The 26,434-nt window shown below is 38.3% G+C and overlaps 1 protein-coding gene across 3 annotated transcripts in view; it reads right to left on the bottom strand.

Moving 5' to 3' along the window:
* The window catches only part of GRM3 (glutamate metabotropic receptor 3), an 85,039-nt gene that overhangs the window by 7,643 nt on the left and 50,962 nt on the right, over positions 1 to 26,434 (bottom strand). The window contains exons 3-4 of one of the 3 annotated variants that reach the window (XM_069462077.1): positions 16,834 to 17,900; positions 6,171 to 6,345 (exon numbers count right to left, since the gene is read on the bottom strand). In XM_069462077.1, the coding sequence (XP_069318178.1) occupies positions 6,171 to 6,345; positions 16,834 to 17,900 (1,242 nt within the window). The remainder of the gene's footprint in view (positions 1 to 6,170; positions 6,346 to 16,833; positions 17,901 to 26,434) is intronic. The other 2 variants (XM_069462078.1, XM_069462079.1) reach the window with 2 other exon arrangements.

Raw genomic sequence — 26,434 nt, forward strand, 5'->3', positions numbered from 1 at the left:
CAGAGGGGCCATATAGGAGCTTTTGAGACTTCAGTTACCAAATTTCTTAATGTATCTAATAGGGCTCTAGTTTTTTCATCTAGAAATGTGGTTATTAGAATAAATGTTGCTTAGCAGCCCTCCCAGCTCCAGTCGTTGTGGTCACTGTTATTAAGGAAGATGGGATATATTTGCTTGGGGAAAACCTAATGAAATATTAAATATAAAAACAAAATGATTTAAGGTTTTTCAAAAGGCAGTTGTGAGACAAACACAAGGGCAATGTTAAACAGAAGAGAGGAGAGGTACTAAACATCAATTCTCTAATGCATGTAGGGTTACCTGTGATAGCTGGAGACTCTCTATTTTCCCATGCTCAGTGAGGAAGGGAGTGAAAGGGAGATGCTCAGGAATATTGTGGACTTTCCAAAGGGATAAATGCATTGAGGTTTATTTGATTTGGATGCTTTAGATATAGTCTGCCCTGGACATAGCTGGTTTAACTTGCTGAATAGGCTTTTCCTGCATTACTTATTGAGGATTTATGTTTATAATATATTTATGCCTGTGGCAAGAAAGACCTTCAATTCAGTCTGTGTTACCATATAACTTGCTAATTTGCCTGGCCAGACTAGGACATAGTGTCATTATGGGACTCCCTGAACTTAGAGTATGGGCATGGGATACTGTTTTTCCGGAGTTGCACTGTAGAGAAGAAACTTGGGCATTATGTGATATGGTATTCTTTTATAAAGTCATCTTTAGACTTCAACAATGGCTTGCCCCCTACTAACTAGAGTATCTTCAAAGGCTTGGCCATTGATAAATACAGCCTTGTCCTCATGCATTTGCTTTCTGTTGCTGTAGCTGTGTGGAAAATTATGCCATGACTCTTGATCTTTTCAAACTGCCGCTTTTTATGATGTGAAGATACTTTGTAATAAAGAATAATTCTATTAATTAAGCAGTTCACACATTACCACCCAGACAAGTGACTTTCTGAGTAAGGTTTTGGCAGAGAAATCAATCTCCATATGCCTACAACTCCTTGGGGACCTCAATCTGGGCATCATTAGTTAACAGGAGTCTCTTGGCTGATCTTAATGATAATGACATGTATACATCTGAATGATTACCATGAACAAGAGACACACACATCCTCATAGGACCAAGTCTGGGTACATAATAACTCCATAGACTATGAGGAAGACTTCATTTTTCACCTCTCCCCAGTCCAGGCTGATACAAAATCGTATTAATGCCAACATTCTCACCTGCATGGCTCCTATAGGGTTTTATGCTGACTAACCTCATGTGTACTTCCAGCTTATCTCTTTCAATATTATGTAGTTTTATTTACATTATCAGCATATGTTCTTGATTGTCTCTCCTTAGGAACCAACTCTGGGAAGTTCTTTTTCTTCTAAAGCTAAACAGAATAAAGAATGACCTCTTTTCTTTTTCACCCAAATACAAAGGATGTTTGCTTATGTGTGTGGGTGTGGGAGCAGCATTACAAGTATGAGTTTGGAATTTCAGGGTCTCTGAGTTATACTGCCATTGGAAGGAGCATGCCCACTTTTAGTAAATGTTTTCTGAGATGCCAGGTGCTTCTATGTTGGAATGCCTTCCCTGGAGGTTGCAGAGGCAGCTTGGGAAATAACTGCAAGGGGATGTGGCTACTGGCATCACGCGGCAGAGGACGGGAGTTCAGAACGCCACTCCGTCTCTGAAACCCTGCTTCCTCCTTGATGGTCTAAGACCTTCCTGCATTGCACTGATGTCAGAGGATGAAGTAGACAAGCATGGTTTGGGCAGAGGTTCTCAAAATGTTTTCTTTGGACCACTTCCATGAACCAGCTGGGGTATCTGTTACAAACCAGATTTCTGGCCTTTGCCCGAGACCACATGAATCAGATTATCTATGGGTGGGGCCAGGCCATCCCCATTTCAAAGAGGTTATTTTTTTGTACACAAACATTTGGGAACCATTGACCCATGGGTACTCCTAATGGAGAAAAGTTAAGTTTTCATTTATTTTTATAATTCTGACTTCCACTATATCTAGTTAATCAGACACATCTTTTGCACATAGCAATATGTAAAACATTCCTTAAACAGTGAGTTTTCCAAGGCGTTCTTCCTTCCATGGCTGCTTCTGAGTTTGGTCATGGTTTTCCATCCTTTTAGAGCAATTTCTCAGCTTTAAAAATTCAGTACCAATACTTTCTGCCATCCACCACTTTAGCTGCCCTCAGGAGGCTTCCCTGTGCCCCAGAGCAATGTGGTGCTTCTGCCACTCTCTTGCCAGAGAATAACTGGGAATTGATATGGCTGTACTTTCCAGTCTGGGTGACTTCTTGGTATTGCATGGGATTAAGTGTGTCATGTCTCTATAATCCTTGATAGGAGTGCAGTACTGGATTAATTTGAACTGCCTAGCCAAGTCCTGACTGAGTACCTGACACATAAAATCATGAGAGATAATAAAAGTGTTGTTGTTTTAAGCCTCTAGGTTATGGGGAAGTTTGTTACATGGAGGGGACCAGATAACCCTGTTGCTCTATTAGCTTACTCTCATCTATACATGGGGTTTTGTTTTTACCTCTGGAGAGAGTAAATCAGAAAACCAACAGCAATATTGGTAACAACTACCCAGTGGAATAAAGTGCTGGCATAATACTTACTGGAAGTACATAAATTATGTACAACCTAAATAAAATATATGCTTTATCTAATGAACTCAGGTTAAGGGTTTTTCTTGATTTATAAAAAAACATACTTCCTTGTATTTAGGAGGGAAATGGATATAAACTGAACTGAATATATAATAAAGTAAATAGGCACTGAGATATTAAATGAGTTGCTTAAACTCTTACCACAGTGGGTCAGTGACATGTTCATGCATAGTACTAGATCCCATAGACCAGTGACCTTTTAATTTCTTTGATTGTGATTCACAGTAATAAATATATTTTATCTGGACCTGGTACACATATACATATAAGTCTTCACAACTTACCCGTCATGGCTTACCTTTATTATATGTAATGAACTCTAAGATTTTTCTATTTTTTTCTTTTCAAAAACACTGGTCAGACTAAATAAGCTTCATGACCTATTAATGGGTTCCACTCTATAGTATGAAAAACACCGTCCTAGATACTAAGGTTCATCAGGCCAGGGACTCTGTCCTACCCATTACTGTGTATACAGCTCTCAGAAATTTCTGGTATATATTAATAGTAGGTGCTCAAGAATTTAATGAATGAATGGATTTCATGACAATAGTTTCAATTTACTAAAATGGAAAGGGTTTTAATTGTAAATCAGAAATCTAGGGTCAATTTTTTTTTTTTTTTAATTTTTTTTGTGACAGAGTCTCACTCTGTTGCCCAGGCTACAGTGCTGTGGCATCAGTCTAGCTCACAGCAACCTCAAACTCCTGGGCTCAAGCAAACCTTCTGCCTCAGCCTCCTGAGTAGCTGGGACTACAGGCATGCGCCACCATGACTGGCTAATTTTTTCTGTATATATATTTTGGTTGTCCATATAATTTCTTTCTATTTTCAGTAGAGACAATGTCTCGCTCTTGCCCAGGCTGGTCTCGAACTCCTGAGCTCAAATGATCCACCCACCTCAGCCTTCCAGAGTGCTAGGATTACAGGCGTGAGCCACCACGCCCGGCCAACAGGGTCAACTTTTGCCTCATGAATCATTGTAGATCCTTGAGAAGTAACTTAAATTCTCAATTTACTCATCTACAAAATAGAACTTGTGATATCTGGTGCTCATGATAGTAAAATGAGTTCATAAATATAAAACTACTTTGAATAAAAGATATGGAATTATAAATAACAGGTGAATATATTTGTTACTTATGCACTTTAAAATGCCTAGAGACATTATATAAATTCTTCACTTTGTTACATAATACCACTTCATTGATTTGGATTAATTAAAGTAACATTGTTAAAACAATGCGGTCTGAATTTAGACCTTTTTTAAAAAAGAAAACTTATTTAAAATTTCATTGAGTAACAAAAAAGTCCAAAAATGTTGGGTTGGGTGGACACCTCCCTTAAAGTACTGGTTGGGTCACTAAAGATTAGCTTGCTGAGCAACACTTAAGCAGGTCTATTATAGTCATAATACCTTGTTTTTGTGTAAATGGACATTTCTGAATTTGACAATAGACTTGATGGGAGAAAGTGTCCTCGTTATCCCTTCAGGAATTTATTAATTCCCAGTATATATATTAGAAAATGCTGCCATTTCTAAATTATTGAGGTCTGGATATATGAGATTTTGAACAAAGTCTGTGGAAGACTTAGGGACTTTGCTAAATTGTTCCAATAACAAAGAGCTGTGAGCTATCAACAGGACAATTTTTGCTCAGAGGTGACTTACTGCACAGGCTAGGTAACCTTCCCTTTGTTCTTCCTGTAAAGCCTACCAAGTACTTAGCACCACGAGAACTTTTCCAGCTTGCTTTCTGGGAGAGGTAGCAAGATACAGTGGTTAGGTACATTAGCTTCGAAATCAGAGAAACTGACTCTAAATTCTGGTTCTGCCACTTTCAAACTGTGAACCCTGGGTGGGTTTCTTTACCTTAAAGAGTTACGAACACTAAATAAAATATAGTGCGCACACACACTCACACATGTATAAAGTATTTAGCACAATACCCAGCACATAGAAAACACTCAATAAATGATAGTTCTTGTTAGCTGTTATTATTGTTGTTTTTATTAGTTATTGTCAGTTTGTTCTTGTCTGGACTAGCTAGCTGTTATTAATGCAGGTGGGCTGCTAAACAAGAGATCTGTTTGCTCGAGAAATAAACATGTTTCTCTAAGATCCAAGGAAAACTATTTCATAGGTTTTATCATGCCCTGAGACTCAACCTTTGCGATGCCTGGGAATTCAGCTGAAAGACAGTAACGTCCCCACCAGCAGGTCACAACCCACTGAGGAGCGGTATAGACAGCATATCCCTGAACACGTGCTCTCAGCCTGCCAGTCTTCCTTCTGTTTGCTGGGGGAAGGGCTGCCCTGTTAAATTCCGTACTTTACTGGAGAAATTAGGGCACAAATGCGATTGCTCACCCTGTGATGCTGAGCTATTTTGAAGTATCCTTTCTAACCTACTTGAGGCGGAATGGTGAAGTAGTCATTTATCTCTGTCACTTCCCGTCCTCCCCCCCCCCCCCCCCCCCCCCGCCCTCTGGCTCCAGTCCCCTTCTTCTCCCTCATCCTTGCGTCGGTGAATTTCTCCTGCTCCATACCACAAATGAGCTGAAAATGGCTTAAAAGGTTGTCCCTTTCAGGTACATTTGTGCTTTAGAGAACTCTAAAGAATTAAACCAATGATTCTCTAAGGATAATGCTTCGGACATTTGTAGGCCAGCAGGAGAGAGAATTTTGAGCTGGGAGCTGTCCTGGTATGCTTCAGTTCACACTGCCTTCTCAGCTGTTCTCAGCTGAAAAAACATTGTGTCACCGAAGTATGAGGACGATCTATTCCAGCGTTTTCCACAGTGTGTTCCACAGGATGTTAGTTGGTTTTACTGTGGTCAAATTCTTTTAAGAAACTCTGTGAATCACGAAGTTAAACAGGTTTCATTGCTGTAGAGATTCTCAAAACCTATAACATGCTCCTGTTAAAGGAAGTGCTTTAAACTTCCAAGGGGGTATTAAGGATGAAGCATTTTTTCATCTTATTTGATTATCTTCCCCTTTTTAATTTTTCATAAAGCACCTTCAGCATCTGCGTGACACAGAATATACTTTATAAAATACTAATCTAGTCTAGTCCTCTAGTCCAATGAGTAAACTGAGGCAGGGAGCAATAAAGTCACTTGTTCAAAGTTACCTACTAAACTGACTGCAGAAAAGGACTAGAGACAAGATTATCAAACTCCACAACATGGTCAAAAACCCTAATTATGGATTTGATGTCTTTCCTCCTTGCTAGACCATGCGTACTGCCCAAACAGAAACTTTGACTCTTTTGTTCCTCACTATATGTGCAGCACCTAACACAGTACCTGGCACAGCAGTTAATTCAGTACTTATTAAAATTGAACTGAGATTGTTCACAGGGACAGACATGTTGCCTGCTTCTGTCAGCCTGGCCCCTACCCCAGTGCTGTATGTACAAAGGAGTCAGCATTGAGTTCTATACTTACACTGAGAATATGTGGTCCCAGTTCCGCTGACACTGAACCTGTTGAGGTGAAGTCTGTGTGTGACCACGTTCTTCTGGGGTTGGAACAGGACGATGTGCACCTTGGGTGCAAACAAACAGCCCAAGACCACGAAGCCGCTCAGGCTGACAGAGATGCACATGGTGGTTGTCTGCACCTATAAAAGAAGGTTGCCTAGTAAATGTGTGGCTATAAATTCAATCAGATGGCCAACTAGAGGAAGCACTAAAACAAGACCAAAATGAGAAACCCAGAATCATCCATATTGGCTGTTCTTATTACAGCCAAATCAATGCAGTAATTATATTGAATCTTCTGTGTTTGGGATATTCATGGAAACATTGCTTAGGATTTGTAAGCAAACACCATTTGTGTGGGGTTCTTCTGAATGCTTGCCAAGACTTCACAGGGATTTTTTTGTTTTGTTTTCTTTATATTTTCATAAAGATATTTCTGCAGACCCACTAAAATTGGAATCTTAATTAGTAAAACATAAATACTGAATGATGAAGTGGCCAGATTGCTGATGGTTTCAGGGAATGAACTTGGCTTGTTTGAGGTTCACTATAGTATGAACACATTTGGGTCTGTTCCGTCTCCCTTTCTTGCTGGAAGCTCTGCATATAAGCTACTAGTTTCCCCACTTGGACACTACCAACTTCCTTCTCTGGTACCTTTTCTTTTGTTTATTTTGTTAGCATTTCTCTGGAATTTTGATACATTGGGTACGCACTGTTCAATCTTTGTGTTCTCTTGGCTTCTGTACACCCATCCTTGACAGAGAATTTTCACTTTCTCCGTGTCCCCTGAAAATTACCTCAGAACTAGGGTTTATTATTGTATCTCCTCATTCTCTCATCCTCATTCTCTGTCTTTTCTGATCTCATAATTTGTCCTGGCTTCAGTTCCCATAAATTTTCTGGAAGATTCCAAATTAGAGTCTACATATTTTATCACTTTCAGTACTGAAAATGGAAATTATTTATTTCTTCTATCAGTTTTGTGGAAATTTACCATAGATACACAGAGCCTCCTTGCAATCTGAGAAGAACTTTAGATTCTTTTCCCTTCCTCCCCAGGCAAATGCTATTATAAAACAGCATGATTTCTAATGCCCTGAATGACTTTAGGCGTCCATAAAACATTTCTATAAAGTCTCTGACCTTGCTTTCTAATCAAGGAAAGATGAAGACTGAATAAATTAACTGGAGAAGCCATACAACCTTAGAAAGCTTCATTTTGTATTTGATTAAAAAAAAATTTCAGGCTACGCTTGTGGTGTTAATTCTTTAGACCTTGATTTACTATAAGTGCTGAAAGCATAATCCATCCTCACCATTTTAAAGTTCTTGTCTCCTGTAACCACTCCAGTGCTCTCCAACTTGGGGCCCCTGATTGCAGGCTCCTTTCTCCTTTGTGAACTTCTCAGAAAAGAGGCTACTGTCTAATTCTATGATGTAAAAGCCTTGATAAATCTGGTATAATTTGTTTTTTACATGTATGTGTCATATGATGTTAGAATTGTACTCTTCTTGCCTCAGTTCAGCCTTAGACTGTGAAGCCAATATGAGAGATACCAGATATCAGGCAGGGGTGAGACAAATCCAAATGTGCAAACATGTTCAAGGAACATCTCTGTAACTCTTGAAACTCACACACATTAAGACATTATAAGAAGAGGAGAGAAGAGAGGCTTGTAGAAGGAGGATAGCTTGGAAAAAGCTGTTGGGTGACTTCTAGCTCCTCACTTAAAGGCTAGGGAGGAGAGCTTCAGTGTGGCCATTGACAGAAAGTTTGAGGCATTTCTATAGGAAGAGGATGCACTGGAATGGGGCCTGATTCCTGCCTTGGAAATCTAGAAGGTGAGAAGAGACCAGTTGCTGTAGTGGCATTTCACAGAAACTTGCTATCTCAAGGTAGTCCTTTACTCTAGGAACTTATTAAAGCGAAGGATATGCATGGTGTGCATGGACAAAATGGGCCACATGAAAGCCGTCATGAGTAGTCCTGGGCCTGGGTGGAGAAGCCTGGAGACCTGGAGGAAGAGGCTGGAAGGGTCTAGCTGGAAGCCCTGGGAATGAGCGTGGAGCCACCAGAGAGAATGCACCAGCCAATTCACTCAAGGACATGCAGGAGAAAAGGCCAGAGGAGAACTTCTGAAGATCACATGAAAACACATTTTAATCATCTTTCAGGCACCTGAAGGATGTATCTTTAATCACTTATGGACTTAGAGTTCATAAAGCCATCCTTCCTCCAAGAACTGTCCTACTTCTTCATCATCACTCTTTAGTCAGGGCTGAGAGGGAAAGAGCAATTAGTGGATTGAGGAGCATGAACATGGAGGAAGGAGAAGCCAACCCGTGCAGGCCCTCAGCCAAGGCTGGCCAAACCTCAGGAAGAAATGAGATCGAACGTTAAGACACAGTTTTGATAATTACATAGGACTAGACATTTTAATTTCTTAATAGAGACAGTTTTCAATTGAAAATTATTGCAGGACCTTATGTTATCTAAGAGTATACAAATTCATGGGCCTCCAAAGGTCTTGAGCATTTTTGCTCATTGCTCTGTCTGCAGCACCAGAATGGTGCCTCACGTATGGTAAACACTCAGTATTTGAATGTGTCCACTGGAATGTCCATCCAGCAGTGGGGGATGATTACCCTCATGGAATACTAAAGGGATGATGGGAGGCAGAACTAAAGTTGCATTTTTATGATAGTTTGTGCACCATGTTTATTCAATATACCTGTCATAAATTTGAAACTTTTAACTTTTTTTTTTTACAAAGCCCAAGTATCAGCCTGATAGTTTCGGTTGTCCAGTTCCTTCAGTAAGTCACACTGTTAGAAGAGTATCTATAATTCTGTGTTCTGACTCTTTGAATACTACCAGTCCATGCTGCTCTATTTTCATCTGCCTCAAACTTCCAGCAATATTTGACACAGTCAGTCACTTCCTTCTTTTTGGCTTCCTGGACACATCCTTCCCTCAGTGGTAGTTCCTTGTCTTATTTATCTCTTCTACCTGAACTTTAAGTGCTAGAGTGTCCCAGATCTCTGTTTTGGACTCTCTCCTCTTCATCATCCCATTGAATTCCATGGCTTAAATACCTCCTATATCTGATGATGTACAAATATTTGCTAATTCTGACCTATTCTGTGGGCTTTGAGACTTAAAAATTCAACTGCCACCATGACATAGTCTTTTGGATATAAAATGGGCATATCAAAATTAATATGTAAGCTAAAGTTGATTGTTTTCCCCAAGTGTCTCCATTTGAGTGACACCAAATGCCACCCAATTGTGCAAACCAAAAACTTGTGAGTCATCCTTGATTTTGCTATTGCCCTTACACCCTCACATCCAGTCCAGCAGCAAGTTCTGTTGGTTCTGTTGGAAGATAATTCCCCGTGAGCCTGTCATGTTATCTTGCGAGCAAGGCTCTGACTGCCTTTGTTCCAGGCTGTCTTTTCATGGATATTTGTAGAGCAAAGAGCTTTAGAAGACAGTGCCTACCTCTCAAGCAAAGGGGCGGTATATCATCCATTATAAAAGATTCAGGTTTCCTAGTCTCAGAGTTCCTCTCTTATAATGCAACCCACTGACTGTGCAGGAGTCACCTGGCCCACTTTGTGTAGCGCTGTGGAAGTGGCACTCAGGGAAACCGTGTGAGTGCTGACACTCTGGCTACTGCTATAGCTGTGAGTCATAAAGTCCTTTTTGTCTGCATCAATAAAACTGTGGCAAGCTAACTTGTTACCTTGTAAGTAGAGTAAAATCGCAGACACTACAGTCTGACAGTTTTGGCAACGAGGATGGAATGCCAACAGAGACATGGCTTTTTCAAAAAGGAACTATGAGGGCCTCAGGGCCGATTAACAGGATTTGAGAGAAGTCCGCAGAAATCAGTAGCAAACATGTTGACCAAATTGTACAGTTAACCAGAAATAAATAGTGCTCCGCTTTATTGCCTATTAATGAGGAGGCTGTGGGGAGGGGATCAAAGGCCGAGTAACAGGAAGGAGTAGGTTCAAGGAGAGCTGCTGGCCCAATGCCCTGACTGCTGCTCACTCTCCCCTGGTGGGTGGGGTGGGGTGGATTTCCTCCCCTGTTGGATTCAGATCCACCTGATTCCAACTAGTACTAAAATTTGTCCTGAGTGGGCAGAAAGTTCCACTTTCATACAGAAGTTGCAGAGATACACACCTGCACTGAGCTTGGAAAGACTTTCAGAGAAGGCAGAAATCAGGTGAATCATTTGAACTTTGGCTGGTTTCCTTGGGAGACTGAGGGGTCAGGACACATAATGCTTGTTAAGGAAGAATGACCACAGCTGGCATCTCTTAGCGCTCATCCCCTGTTGTAGTCTCTCATGCCAACCTTAGATCCATTCCAAGATGACTGTCAAAGGTCTCAGAGTTTTTTGCAGTGGAACCTGGCTACAAAAAAGGAGCTTTGGTCCTCTTGATGATACTTCCCTGAGACAGAAAAACTTTCTAGGAAACCATAGATGAGAAACTGACTAGTATTTGGGCTCTTACTCACCTGGATTAGGTTTACAATGTTGACAAAGGTGCTGTGTTAAAGAATGAGAAACCAATGCAAAGAAATCTAGATAAATTCTTGCAATCAGTGACAACCCTGGGAAACTTCCCCAGCCCTTATGTTAAAACCAGGCAATACCCTAAGAAACATTATCATGTTGAGATAGCAAACGCTCTAGATTAAGGTGGACTTCCTTTTGAAAAAAGTTACTGTTGTGTGAGTCAAGGCCAAATTAGTTGAAAGTTTGAGTCCCAGCCAGAAAGTGATAGATTCTGGTTTCTGAGTCAACTGGTCACCAACGTTGAAGTGAATAGTGACAGTAATAATGATTCTGTTATCCAATTTAGGCTTTTGAATGTACAAAAATATTGGACCTTCATTTGGTTAAGTCATGAGTAGCTAGCTGCTGAGTGCTTAAAACTGAAAGCAAATGTGTGTTGCTTACTGGCATGGAGTTGTTCTCTCTGGGCTGCCTGATTCTGCCCTCATTCTCTACCCTGATTTTAGCTGCTTTAAGGAAAAAGATGCTGAAGGCTAGGATCAAAGTTTCCCCATCCTTAAGGGAGGCTGAAGTCCATATGCACCAGACTTAAGTATGCTGAGGAACTTAAGCGAGGAGATGAACTCAGACAGATGCTCTGTTGGTTACAGACACACAAATCACCATCCTACCTAGACATGTCAAGGGCAAGGCAGGGCTGGGAGGAGCGGGAGGCAAATGAGGGACCTGCTTCAGATGCAAATTTAAGGGGGTAATGAAAAGTCAGTAGTCAAGACAAATAATATTTTAATGCAATATTTTAAAAAATCAAAATTAATGCAAAACCCATGATGAACACAATATTAACATTTTAAATAAGTATAACATCAGTGGTATATTGGATCGTACGACAAAAAGAAAACTAAGTAGTGTTGATCTTGTCTTGAGAACTGCTTATGCAGGTGTCACCTAGCTCACTTTGCATTGCCTTATGGAAATTGGGACTGGAAGAACCTACGTAAATGCTGACACTCTGCCTACTGCTATGGCCGTGAGTGCTAAAGTCCTTTGTTTCTGGATGAGGACTCTCGTGTCTTCTGACAGCATCCTTGAAACTGTGGCAGCCTAATCTGGTAGATTGCAATTAAGGTAAAAACCTTTCACAGTTCTTTACAGATTCTACCTCTACTTCTGACCATCTCCATTGTTAACGTCCTACTGTAGCCACTATTGGCTCTGACGGAAACAGCTACTTCAACCTCCTGACCAGTCTCCTCATTCGTGCCTTCGCCTTTCTGTCGTACAGTCGTAAAGTCTTTATGGCAGCTTGATTTGTTTCCACCCTAAAATGTGAGATCATTAAGTTGCTCTGCTTAAAACTATTTCAATGGTTTCTTTGTCCATGTAGAATGGAACCTAAACTCTTTGCTATGGCCTATAAAGTCCTCCATGATCTAGTCTCCTGCCTCCCTCTCATATCAAATCACTCTTCCACCTGGTCGTTACACTGCAGCCACATGCCTTTCTTTTCTAAGACATTTTTGCATAAGAGTGTTTGTACTCGCTGTTTCTTCTGTGTAGCATACAGAATCCCAATGGCTTGCCGCTTCCCAGCCTTCAGAGGAGTATTATGTAATAGATCCTAGCAAAGTGAGGGTGACAAACATTTTTTGAAAGAATTTGAGATTTGATATGTAGCTTTTTAAATATTCAAAATAGTCAACATGGGAAAATCAGAATTTCTTTGTAAGCTTTGAACCATGTCAAAATTCTAGAGTCACCTCCAATGTCTCTGCCTCGTGTAGGTAAATTGCTTCACCTACCCCCAACCCCAGCAACAATCCAGAATCTTGACACTGCAAGTACAGTTCTTTGTCTGCCAGCATCTCCGTTCCCTGGCAGCTTGCTAGAAATCCATTCTTGGGCCCTATCCTTTCATAGTGGATCATAATCTCTATTTCAGCAAGATCCCCAGGTGCTCAGTATGCACATCAAAATTCCAGATGCACTGCAGTAACCTCCTTTTCAAGAAAAGTTGAGAAAATTCCCATCACAGCACTCAGCACAGCATTAGATAGCCTGCATTTTTGTTCATTCATTAGTTACCCTCCATCTCTATCCTCCCCTCACTTCCCACTAGGCTGTGAGTTATAAAAGAGGGACTTGTCCATGTTGATAACTGTCTGTATCTCCAAGGCCTAGAGTAAGTCTTCAGATATTTTTGGAAGACATGAATGAGCAAAACACTCAGTAATTACTATTATTGAATTCCTTTACGGATAACTTTACACTCAAACGTGGCTTAGTTTTTATTTACTCAATATAAGCTACGTATTAGGATCCTCAATGACTCAGTGTTTGATTCTTAAAATAACTGAGAAGGTTTAGTTGTAATATAGCAGGAGATGACCTGGATAATTTCCCGAAGATCTGAAGTTCTTGTTTGCTCTGTCTTGGATGCCTGTAATAGCTTCAATTAGTCCTTACTCCTTCAAATCCATCCTTCACGTTAAGGGTGGAAAAGTTTGTGGTACAATATGAAGGACACAGATTTGGATCAGAAAAACTCATCTTAATATTTCTTAACTGTGCCACCTGGGAAGTTAATTATCCTCTGAGTCTGTTTACTCATTTCTCTAAGAGATAATAAAATTTGCTTTCCAGGGTGTTAATGAGGATAAGTGAGCTATTATATTCAAAGCATCTAGCAGAGTAAGTTGATTGGGAAGGATTAGTTCTTTTCTCTCCCTCTTACCTTTAATCATGTCTTTTTTTTTTTTTTGCCTAAACAAACAACCAACAAAAGAAAACAAGAAAAAATCTAAAAAATCCCAAGACTCCAAAGTCCTTAAAAATGATCTAAATGAATTCCTCTGCCTGGTATAATCTGGCCAAGTTGCCAATTCCCATGAGTTTCTCACTAACTCTCCTGCCCCCCAAACCATTTTCCACCTGATAAGATTGATATGACTGCTTTCTGTTTGGCTCATTTCTGTCTTGTCTCAGGAATATTCCCTACATTCTCTAACCACCTTAATTGCCCTTGCCCACCAAGGTACAGGGTAAAATCCCAAGTCTTCAAGAAGTATTTCTGGAAAGAAAACATCAAGCTCTTACTGATCTCTTTTATGAAGCTCCTGAGTATTTAGAGTTTGTATTGCCAATTTAATTATAAACTATTATGTGTTAATATTCATGTTTGAGATTGTTCCCTCAGCTAAGATATAAACTTTCTGAAGACTGGCATAGTGTGTTATATTTATTTATAACACACAATGGGTGGTAAGGTACTGAGTCATAAACCTTGTTGACTGTTTGCCCCAATTTTTACCAGCTTCCCTTAAATTACCGGGTACTTTTCTAAGGCTGCTGATTCTGTCTGAACCACATAGTTTTCCTCTGGGAAATTTAAAATCTCAGTCTTGTTCTGGAATTTCAAGGGTCCCAAGTTAATGCTTATAGGGTCCATGAAGGCTCATAGGTGTAGGCAGCCAGGCGCAAGATTTCAGAACTTGGTCCGGGGTGTGGGCAACAGGAGCAAGAGTGCCCGGCCCAGTCCTGAGGGGTACGTTGCTCCGGTCCAGCTAATTGTTGCGTGTAGGAATTTGGGCTCATGTGTTTTACTTTTTACAAAAGCCCCAAATCTGGACATTTATGTAAAATTTCTCAGTTTTCTAACTTTCACAAATATTTCAAAACATTTCAAAACAGTGCAGGCAAAACTAAACATACCTATGGGATAAGAAGAGCATGTGATTCATTAGGGCAGGAATTTTCAACCTTGGCTGCAAACCAGAGTCACCTGGGAAGCTTTGAAATCTCCTGATATCCTGGCCAGAGACCAGGCCAATTAAATCAGAATCTCTGGGGCTGTTTCCCAAGTATCAATATACATTTTTTGATGCTATTCAGTTGGTACAGTATGTAGCCAAATTTGAAAACCACTGTTTTGGAGGCTTCAGTCTACCTTTCTCATTTCTATTGTAAATTTAGGATTGGCGTTATGTGTAAAGAGCAAGACCTCAGATGATCTTAGCGTGACTGGAGACCTTAATTAGCATGGACCTTAAAAAAATCAATTCCACAACTTCTGTTCCATTTGCCTTATGACTTCTGCCATGTGGTGGAATCTCTGGCATGTTCAGCTAGTTCCATTCAGTCAGTTGCTCTACTATGTCACTAACATGTAAAGAAAAAGGTCATTTTTTTGGGTGCGTTTTAGAAGTAAATGCTAATTTGTTCAATAAAATTAAATTTTTATAATGCTATTTATGTTTATTCTCAGTATTTTCTGCCCTATTTTTTCAGCCAGCTCTTTTGAGAATGAATAGTTTCAAATCCTATGTCCAGGGCAAAATAATTAGTATTATAGCTATTTTGTAGTCCCAATACTCCATGTCTGGGTGGCTAAGGGTGGCTTCCTAAAAACTTAAAAAATTCCCTGCAGATCTATGGGAATGTATATGTATACGAAGGCAAAAGGCAGAGATAGGGGCATTCAAATACATTAACTATATTTCTCCATTTTAATTCCCAAACTCTAAATGTTCAACTCCTCTGTGGTGCATAGTACTCTGCCCTTTGATTTTGCCAATTCAATTCTGATGTTATCTTTTCTTAAAGATTTTCAATTTTTTTTAATAGGTAGTCTTTAACATGCCTGACTGTTACTCCGACATTGAACTTACATTCTTCATTTTTATTGTTCATCCCTTAAAGTAGCCCATAGGTTTCAGTTACATGGGTGTGAATAATTTAAATAGATGAGACACAATAAGCTTTGCCAGTCTCTTGATCCCATGCTTTAAACACATTTATGTTCTTTTTTTAAAAAATTATTTTAATTGGGAAATAAAAATTGTATATATTATGTACAAAATGATATTTTGAAATATGTATACATTGTAGAATGGCTAAACTGAGTTAATTAACCTATGCATTACCTCACATACTTATCATTTTTTTGTGATGAGAACATTTCAGATCTATTGTCTTAATGATTTTCGAGAGTACAATGATAGTCACCATTTGTACAATAGATTTCTCAAATTATTCCTCCTATTTATCTGAAATTTTGTATCTGCTTTGTCTTCTTTTTGGGCTGCAATTTGCTAGATTTTGTCAATGTAGCAATTGTTGGTAAACAGAAGATTTGGGGATTTTTACAACCTATAGAGGCACTTCAATCATGGTGTGACAAGGAAATCATTGTGGTTTGGAAAATTTTAATCTATGATGACCTAAGAAATATAGAGAATAAAAGCCATTTGTCTGAAGAGAAAAAATTTCTTATACTCATTTTGAGATATTAAAATCAGAATTATAAATGCAAAAATAACTGATGAAGGGTTTTAAAAATTTGGGAAATCATGATGGAATAATGAAGTTTCTTTTAGATGAGATGGCAATTATATTAAAGCCCAGAAATTTGAATTATATAGTACTGACTGTTAATGACTTAATTAGGTTATTTGGATATGTACAATAAAATTTTTAACTAGTTCAGGGAATACATATATGTATGTGTATATACAACTAAAGTTGTAGAAAACACATAGCAAATTAACCTAATATTTTAATGTGTTTGTAATGAAGCATGAATAAAAGGTTTTATATCTTTAAACTGATCCTGGCTCGATATTGCAATTGTATTTTAATTTACAGCTTGATCTGTGATAGCCAGGTCTTCTTGTGTTTAATTTGAAGTATTCTAATTAAGTTCTTAGTAGTTTTAAGTCTTATTCTCTTGTCAATCACTTTTGAAGTTTAATTAAAAGGTTTTCTTTAATGGTGTGTGTGTGTGCATGTGTGTGTGTGTGTGTGTGTGTGTGTATACATTTTCTCTCCCACTAGATTATATATTACTTGAATGAACATGCCATTCACATTCATTGTCCTCTCTGTGCCTAGCACAGTGCTCTGTGCATGGTAGGTGCTAATTAAATGCTTCTGAAACATGTTGAATTAATTTCTACATATAATATGGAGGTCATCATGACATTTGTAATTACCCAACTCACTGCTGAGATGAAATAAAGGGAGATTATTTTCTATCCTACCCAACAAAAATTGGCAGGATAAAAGAACAAGGAAAAGAAACAATAAAAGACTTACTCTGTAGTCACTTGACGTCACATAAAATATAGGAAGGAAAGCCAGCCAGATGATGCAGGTGGTATACATGGTAAAACCTATGAACTTGGCTTCGTTGAAATTTTCTGGGCACTTCCGCGTTTTGAAGGCATACACAGTGCATAAGATCACCAGGATCACATCGTAGGTAAGAGAGATCAACATGCTGGAATCTTTGACGTTGCATTTTAAGATGACTGTTTCCCGCTTCTCTGGAAGGGTATACCTCCTGGTGCCTGGAGCCTCCAGGATGAGCCACACAGACACCACCACAATTTGCACCAGTATCAGACCCAGGCAGATGAAAACCTGAGAACTGGGGCTGATGAATTTGGGCCTCTGAGCGCCATTCTTGACCCCATCAAAGATGCGGGCGATGCAGTTTGTCTTGGTCAGCAGGGCTGAGTAACAGACAGCAAAGGAGGTCCCCAGCCCGAGTCGGCGCAATGCACAGATGACCGGTGATGGCTTGGCAATGAAGAAGAATGTCATGCAATATGACAGGCCAACCCCAAACAATAAGATGTAGCAGAGTTCCCGGCCTGATGCTTTGACCAAGGGTGTGTTGTTGTGCTTGATAAAAACAGTTACAACCATGCATGTGCACATAAAACCCAGGCAAGCTATGGTGACTGGGCCAATGGCCCAGGCATCTTCCCACCTGATGTAGTCCTCAGGAAGATCAAAGCATCCCGTTAGGTCTGCAGTGGGCCACTGCCCAGGCCCACAGTCCATACAGGTAAACTCATCAGCCAGGTATTCGTAGGACTCACAGGGGATGCAAATCCAGCAGCAGACGTCCCCTGGTTGCATGTTCTTCATTTCATTGGGGGCACAAGGGTCACTGCACTGGGAAGTGGGGACTGAGTTCCGGGACCAATGAATAGAATCAACATCTAGCGATAAGGTTTCTGCCCAGTGACCAACCTTCAAGTAGCCATACTTTCCACCCACATACTGGAAATTGAACACGTTGTATCGCCCCATTCCATCTCCAAAAGTGTCAAACTTGATGATGCTATCTGCGCCTTTATTTGGGTTAAATGGAGCTGTGAGATGTAAAAAAAAAGAAAAGAACACTTGTTTAGGTATCTCATGTGTGATCAATCAATTGCTTTATGTCATACACTTAGCAAAAGTGAAATTACAGGGAATGGAGATTCCAAGGCTGAAATAATTTATCAGTTACCATTGAAAGCTACACGTCGAAAGCTACTTGAGTACTCAGGCACTCATAAATTGATTCTGTTAACATTACTGAGTGTCTAACGGTGCCAAGTGCCAGTAATAATCATGAGTATAATACAGTGCTATCTTCAAAGGAGCTTGTTATGTAACGGGGGACTTGCAAACATGCAGTCAAATTCTATATGGTGTGCAAGTATTCTCTTCTTGAAAGATTTCACGATAGGAGTTGGGCAAAACATTGAATCTCATTCTTATCACATATTTATTTACAGTCACCAAGATGTTTCTCATCTTAAATATTTTCATGAAAATATAAAATATTTAGGAAGAATTTTTCTTCCTCAAAATGAAGAAAATTTTCTCATTATAGATGTATGATATGCTTCTTTTTTAAACAGTTCAGATGACTCAGAAAGATAAAAATTAAAACCCACCCATAATCTTTCAACTTTAATGATGTTTTGGAACATATTCATTTTGATTACATATATGCATGTGTCTATATATAGCATGGTCCTATCCACATAAACGGATACAAACTGTATATAGAATCTAGGTAAGTGTGTTTCAAAGTTTGTTCCTAAGTGAACAGGGTCAGTAGCATTCACACAAATGGCCTGCTCTCAACCGTGTCCCTTTCTTACAGTTCTCTGTGAGTCCCTGAGAGCACCAGGTCTCTGAGCATCTATGATTCCTCTTCCAGTCAGTGTTCGTCATGTCTCTCTTGCCAGTGTCCACCATCACTCTGATTACCCATTTCTACGCCACCTACTCTGGTATACTGTGTGCTTCCATGTCATGCTGCCAATCTTTACTCTTTCCCAGAAAAAGAATATTGCTGATATCTGTGTGATGCACAAACTCTCTATTAGTCATGGTAAGCCTGCCTACCTTGGTAAATAGACCCACAATTATTTAATGGCTCTAACAAAATGGAATTTCATTTCTCCCTCATGTAGTAGTCTAAGGTCTTAGTTTGTTGGTGTCTCTCTTCTACGTGGGGATTCAAAAACCCAGGTTACTTCCATCTTGAAGCTGTGCCAATTCCTAGCATCCATCCAGTGGAAGAAGAAAGAGTATGAGGAAGGTATGGCACATATTTTCATTCATATTTCATTGCTTAAAGGTCACAGGGACACATCCAACTTTAAAAGAGGCTATATAAAATGTAGTTTAGCTAATGTGCTCAGCTACTAATGTACCACAGAATGAAAGATTGGAATTTAGGGGACACTTCAGTCTACTGACCTTGGGCATGTTAGCTATCTTTGTTGCCTCCCCATGAGCTGTCTTCTTCTTGAGTCCAGTTATTTTATGGAGGAAAAGTGCCCCTCAATGAATAACTTGGGTCCTTGGTAAAAGAGGACTTCACATTTTACAAAATAGCCCTCTCCTCCAAAAGCATATAGGTGCCCTTAGAGGGCTGTATTGGGTAGTTTATAATAAAGCCTCATACCTCATATGAGGTTCATTAGCAAATGTAGTTTAATATGCCTAATTTGTTCCTCATTTATCGTGATTTTTTTTTCCTTTTAGTTTTCTTGTTATCTCACTCTGGAATTTGACTTTACCAACCTCCACCTCCTTCTACAACATTCCAAACCCACCACGTATGTCTGTGCCTGTCTGTACTCCAGATGTGGGTTGGTTTCAAGTTGTAAGGATGATGTAATAGATGACTGTGCGATTCTGGATTTAAATGAACTGTATGTGATTCTTACCTCTATCTTTTAATAATTGTGTGTTCTTGAACAAGTTAACCTTTCTGACTCTGATTCCTAATTTTCAAATAGGGAATAAGAATTTTTTTGAAGATTTGTTGAAATAAGCCATATAACATGCTAAGCATAGTGACTAGCATGCGGTAAACACGTAACATAAAATTAGTGATAATCACAGTGATGATAAAAATAATAAGATAAAATAACTTCATGAAAAAGGAGAGCTGAGTGAGAAGGAAGGCAGAGATGGGAGGGGATGTTATTCGATTCTGCGTACTGCTTTATCCAAGCTTCACTTCTGACCCAGTCAGGCCCACAGGCCTCCAGCCCCTCCCTGCACTTCCATAGTTACCAATAGGTAACGATACTTACATGTTGTTTTGTAATGCATATTTTTACTTAATGAGGTATTGGGGATATTTTTCTCTTTCATATATACCTTTATTTTCAATGTGTCCATACTATAATATTGCACATACGTACCAAGCTACTTAAGCATTCCTATAGTTTTAACATTTAGGTTGTTTCCACAGTTTTGCCTTCATTAACCTCATTATCTAGTTATTTCCTTAGTGCAAATTCATAGAAGTAAAATGCTGGGCCAAAATTTAGCTATAGAGTACCAGGCTGCCATCCAGAAAAGGTTTTGTGTGTGCGTGTGCGTGTGTGTGTGTGTGTGTGTGTGTTTACCAATTCACACTCCCATGAATATTGTACAGGACTGCCCACTCTCCACAATCTTACTGACTCTGCATATTATTGTTGCTCTTTTCAATCATGGACACACTGATAGATAAAATTATGATCTTGTTTTAATTTGTATTTCTATGACTTTTAGAGAGGCTAATTATATTTTAATATTTAAAAAAATTAGTTGTATTTTGTGAATTGCTGGTTCATGTACTTTTCACTTGTTTTCTTTGGGAGTGCTATGGTTTTTAAAAAATTAATATGTAAGAGCTATATATGGATCGAACATATTAATCCTTTATCGCATATATTGGAAATATTATTCTTTTTAACTTTGTTTATGCTAGTTTTTTCCCAAACAGATTCTTAAAATCTTAGGTAACTGATTCTATTAATCTTTCCCTTGTCATTTCTACCTTACATACCAGCCCAGAAAATCCTTCCCTACTCCAAGATTGTTAAAATATTTATCTAATTTTTTTTCTATTACTTTTATGGTTTTCTTTTTTACATTAAAAATTTTAATGCACTTCAAATTTGCATTAGTAAAAAGTGTGAGGTAGGATTTCAATTCACTTTTTTTCTCAAATGGCTAATAATTTAATTTAAATTAAATACTAAATAAAAATAAAATATAAATATAATGCACTTATTAAAATGTCTATTACTATACAATAATTTGTAATATAAGGGAAAATTATAAAGCAATATAAAAGTACTAAAAATCATTTCCCACTGATTTATAATACTTGTCATTTTATTAAAGCCCACGATACTCAAATCTTTATGCTATTTCCTGTTTCTCTTGATCTCTTTCCATAGTGGTATGATTTTTTACAACTACCACAGCTTTATACTAATCTTTAGTATTGGTTAGGGCAACATAGGAGTTGAAACATTATTACTATATTTTCAGATATAGGAATCAGTATCAAAATTCTTATATCAGATAAAACTCAATTTGTTTATTCGATGCTTAGAAAAAATTCATTAAAATTTTAGGGATTCTTTTCAAAAATGTTACAAATAAGAAAAATGTTGAATATTTTAATACATTTTACAGTATGTGTAAGAACCTGAGATGTGTTATTTTGTTATTCTCAGGAAGGCACCCAGCCTCCATCAATGTTCACTTAATGTTTTTAGATGATTTCTGGAAAATATTTATAAAAGAAACATGTTTTATGTTTTTAATTTAAATATTTCACTATTTTACTTAGTAGAATGGGCTCCAGCTCTAACCAGGACAATACAAGAGGTGCTAGATCACCATTGTTTTTTGTGGCTGAGTAGCACCCTATGGTATACATATACCACATTTTATTAATCCACTCATGTATTGATGGGCACTTGGGTTGTTTCTACATCTTTGCAATTGTGAATTGTGCTGCTATAAACATTCTAGTGTAGATGTCATTTTTATAGAATGTCTTTTGTTTCTTTGGGTAAATGCTCAGTAATGGGATTGCTGGATCAAATGGTAGTTCTACTTGTATCTGTTTGAGGTATCTCCATATTACTTTCCACAGAGGTTGTCCTGATTTGCAGTCCCACCAACTGGGGCCCATTCTACTAAGTGAAATATTGCAGAATGGAAAAACAAGCACCACATGTACTTGCCATCAAATTGGTATTAACTGATCAACACTTATGTGCACATATAGCAGCAACATTCATTGGGTGTTGGGCAGGTGGGAAGGGGGAGGAGGGGATGGGTATGTTCACACCTACTGGGTGCAGTGCACACTGTCTGGGCGATGGACACGCTTGAAGCTCGGACTTGGGTGGGGCAAAGGCAATATATGTAACCTAAACATTTGTACCCCTGTAATATGCTGAAATAAAAATTTCACTATTTTCACAGCAATTCTTTAATATAATATTTCCCAAAATTAATATATTTAACGGGTAGTAAAAGTGATTGTTTTGTGTGTTCTGAGCTAGTGAGGGTTATTAAGATTGCTGGCATGTGAGTTAATATTAACATTAAAAATGTAATATGTGTTCCTTTATAAATCTTTTTTGGAAATCATCTAATAGCATCAACTGAATATTGATGGAGACTGGTTACCTACTTGAGAATCACAAAATTAATAACACATCTGAGGTTCTTACACTTGATATAAAATGTGTTAAAATATTCAACATTTTATTTATTTGTAACATATGAAAGGAGTTCCTAAAATTTTTAAAGAATTTTTTGAAGCTGATCAATGTATTACATATCCAAAAGTTAAATAATAAAAAATTAAAGCATACGTTTACAATCAATTATTACCAGACATTTAAGTAAACTTCGAACTTGAAAGACAGTGACTGAAACAACCAGAAAAAACAGTTGGAAAAAATAGAGACAAGGCAGGAAGCAAAATTCAAAGCTTTAAAACATCAATGTGCTCAGAGAGATAAGCAAAGATATTGCTATGAGATAGGCACAGGGTATTCTTAAAAAGGATTATACCAAGAATAAGAATGAGCTTTTGGATATGAAATAGCAGAAATAGAAATTGATTACAAGGATTGAAAGATAAATTTGAGAAAATCTCAGTTTGACCAACACCAATAGGTGTTCCAGAAGGAAAGAAAGAAAATAAGACATTATCAAAAGAGTCAAAATGAACACCTGTAGGAAGTAGACTTAGCCTGGGGAAACATTGGGCAAAGTTCTTCCAAATATGTTGTATTCATGTAAAAATTATGTAAGTATATTATTTTGATGAAAATAAAAAATATTATAAAGTTAAAACAGTACAAGGATTAATTGAGCATGGCCAGGCAGAATAGCTGTAGAGTAAATATATTGTAAAAATAATGTTGCTGCAAATATTATAACAAGTACTTGAAAAGTGGGTGGTGAATAAACAAATAGTACTTTGATGAAATTTTATTTTTTAATAGGTTTACATTTTACTAAATTTGTTTTGTTAAATGTGTAAAATATATAACAAAATGCAGTCTAGTTTCTAAATCCTTTAAATACATAAAGCACATTAAAGTACTTCAAAAGAATACATTACAAATTCTAAACAACAGTCCATTGTCAGAAGAAGCGCCCTGATCCTTAATTTGGAATAAGGGGTTGGCATATCTCTATTAGAATGAGAAGGAATGAAAGAAGAACCTGGACTGAAAAGGTGAACCATGTCTGTCAAAAATTCCACATGTGAGAATAATCTTGTTCTTGATTATTAATAATCCTGTTCAAAACACAGCATTGGCCTGGGTAGTTAGAAGGTCAGTAAGAAAAGCAAGCTCTTAGATACTTCTGGAGTGACTTCAAGTGTTAGCGTGGCTTGAAGCCCTAGTGTATTGATCTGGTTGCCTTCCCAATGCATTTAGAGTTGCCTCAAAGTCAAATGACTCACTAGGGAAAGAGTTAAAGCCCAATGGACCGAAGCCATGATTCTCCAGCAATCAGTTGTATAGCTTTTCAGAGTGAAGAAACTCTGGGGAGTTTGCTATTTCTTAAGCTGAGACTCACCAAGGGAATAAGCATCATTCAAAATGGAAAAATAAATCACTTCACCTTTCACTGGTGTTGCAACAGCATGGAAGAACTCAAACTAAAAGGGGAAAAGAGAAAAATTGGAAAGATGGCGGAGTTTTTAAAGAGACTTATAAGCTCTTGAAAATCTAATTTCAAGCCTCTCATCACTCTCCTGTGCCTCAAAATCAGGCGCTTGTTTTCAGAAGGAGTCTGAGCTGGCCTTGGGTCAGGAGAATGGTTTCTCAATTTGGCTCATTATCCAATTAGTTCTGACCCCAGTTTCGAATGGATTTATTTGAGAGGTTTAATACCAAGATGATCAGCCCTCCTAGGAACCATTTTGTAGAGGTGAGGCAAGTCTATGCCTTAAAAATGTCACAGGTCAATGGCAGAAGAAAATTAAATTGGTTCTTTATTTTTTTCCTCTCAGACACAAGTCCAATTAAGGTAAGACAATAATGTGGCTCTTAACAGGCCTTCAGTAATGGGAATATTGCCTGCCTCAGTTCACATTCATAAACACTAATGAAGATTGCAAAAGCTACTAGCAGCACCGTGGCTCCAGTTTTGCAACTGGGGCCTCACTGGAGTTTCTGTGAACTGATGTGATGAATTTCAATAAAGATACAGGTGAGAAGACAGCAGACAGCATCTCCCCTGAAAGACCATGTTAGAGGTCAACAGGTGAAGAAACCAAAATTGTTTGGCTAGAGAAAACAAAATCTTTTACAAACATCATGCAGCAAGAAGCTAGGAGAGAATAAGAATGAATCTCTGGCTGTCAGTAATTAATTTACTTACTAATTAGGAACAAAATCACTGGAGCATTTCTCACAGTTACCAACTGAGTGAAACAGCTGGGACAAAGCACTTAGCTGTCTTAGGTGCTCAGTAAACTCAGTAAGTACCTAAGGTGCACATTGACAGCATTTCAGAGAAGATATTGAAATAGCGTTTTTTTAAAGGGTGCTCTGATTTTTGAAAAGAACTTTCTTCACTTCCCTTGAAAAGTTAGCACGCATAATGCTTCATTACAGATTTCACTGGTTTCCCTATCTAGATTCTACATATTGTCACTGGAATTTCCAGCATTCAAGGCAACTCAGAAAGGAACAATCTACTCTTAGACTAAGAATGAAGAGTGGGGAGGTAGGGCATAGAGAAAATAGCAATGAATGGAAATTAGTGAGATTCCACAATTCCTTCTACCCCAGTTCAGGAGGCACCAGGAAGCAGGGCTTGCCTGATTTATCTTAGCTGGAAGTCTCATAGTCACCACTGAATCTTTGGTTAGGGACTCTCTTTAACGTGAGCTAATGCTACCACCTCATCTTATTCTCCCCTCTTCCCCAGCTCCTGCCCTCCTTGTTAATACTGTACTGCTTTTCTCTCATCTGCTCCAATGAGGGCTTAGATTTTTTAAAATTTTTCATTGAAATGTAATATATATAGGAAAAAAGTATTTAAAATGAGTGAATTATCACAAAGTGAACACACACAAGTAACATTATGGCTGTCAAGAAACAGAACATTACCAGTTCCCTTAATTCTTAATTTTAATGCGCAGTTTCTAATTTATCAATTCTTTTAGCACTCTGTTTTAAAAATCTTTACCTATTTGGATACCTATATAATTCTAAAATGTGAGCATTTCAGGTACTGAACAAGTTTCAGAAGAATATTGTGCCATTAAGGTACCAGCTTCCAGCTCTTCTTCTGTGCTGACATAATGTGCTGTACATTTAACTTTAGGGAAATTGACTACAGCATATTCACTATGTGTCCAGCTCTTCACTGTTCCTAAGCCCCTCTAGAACAGGGCTAATGTCTCATTCATCTTTGTATCTCGTCATCTAAGGCGATGCTGGGGACATTGTAGGCATTCACTAATTGTTTCCTAAACCAATCATTAGATTCACTGTAATCATCCCAGGAACCTAAAAATCATGCTAATGCCTAAGTCATAATACAGACTGATTAAATATGAATCTTAAGAAATGGGTCTAGACACTTATATTCTGACAGTGTGCTACATTATTATGTAGCCAAGCGGGGAAGAGTGTACTAGCAGCTGGAGGCCAGGGATGCTGCTAAACATCCCATAATGCACAAGACACACCATCAGAACAAACAGGTATCCGGCCCCAAATGTCAATAATGCTGGAAACTGAGAAACCCTGGTGGAAGATAACAAATGTCTGGATTTCTAGATATATTTTGAAAATCTCAATCCTCTTTGTAAATTGAAAATATCTGTTCCAGATAAGTTCTTTATGCTGTTACCATACCGAGGTCACAATTACCAAGTCAGCAGTTTGGGTAAGCTTCACTCCTCCCACACCACCTCCGTATTTACAATGGGCCCCTTTCACACAGATCTTCGCGGTTTTTGTGGTTTTTCTTTTCCTCTCTTTTAAGAAACCACTCACCTATCTAGACATTTCCTTCCCATCAATCACCTCCTAGGAAAGAAGCAAATTCCTTTCTCTAGCAGGAT

Source organism: Eulemur rufifrons, chromosome 29, assembly GCF_041146395.1.
Source record: "Eulemur rufifrons isolate Redbay chromosome 29, OSU_ERuf_1, whole genome shotgun sequence".
NCBI classification, from domain to species: Eukaryota; Metazoa; Chordata; class Mammalia; order Primates; family Lemuridae; genus Eulemur; species Eulemur rufifrons.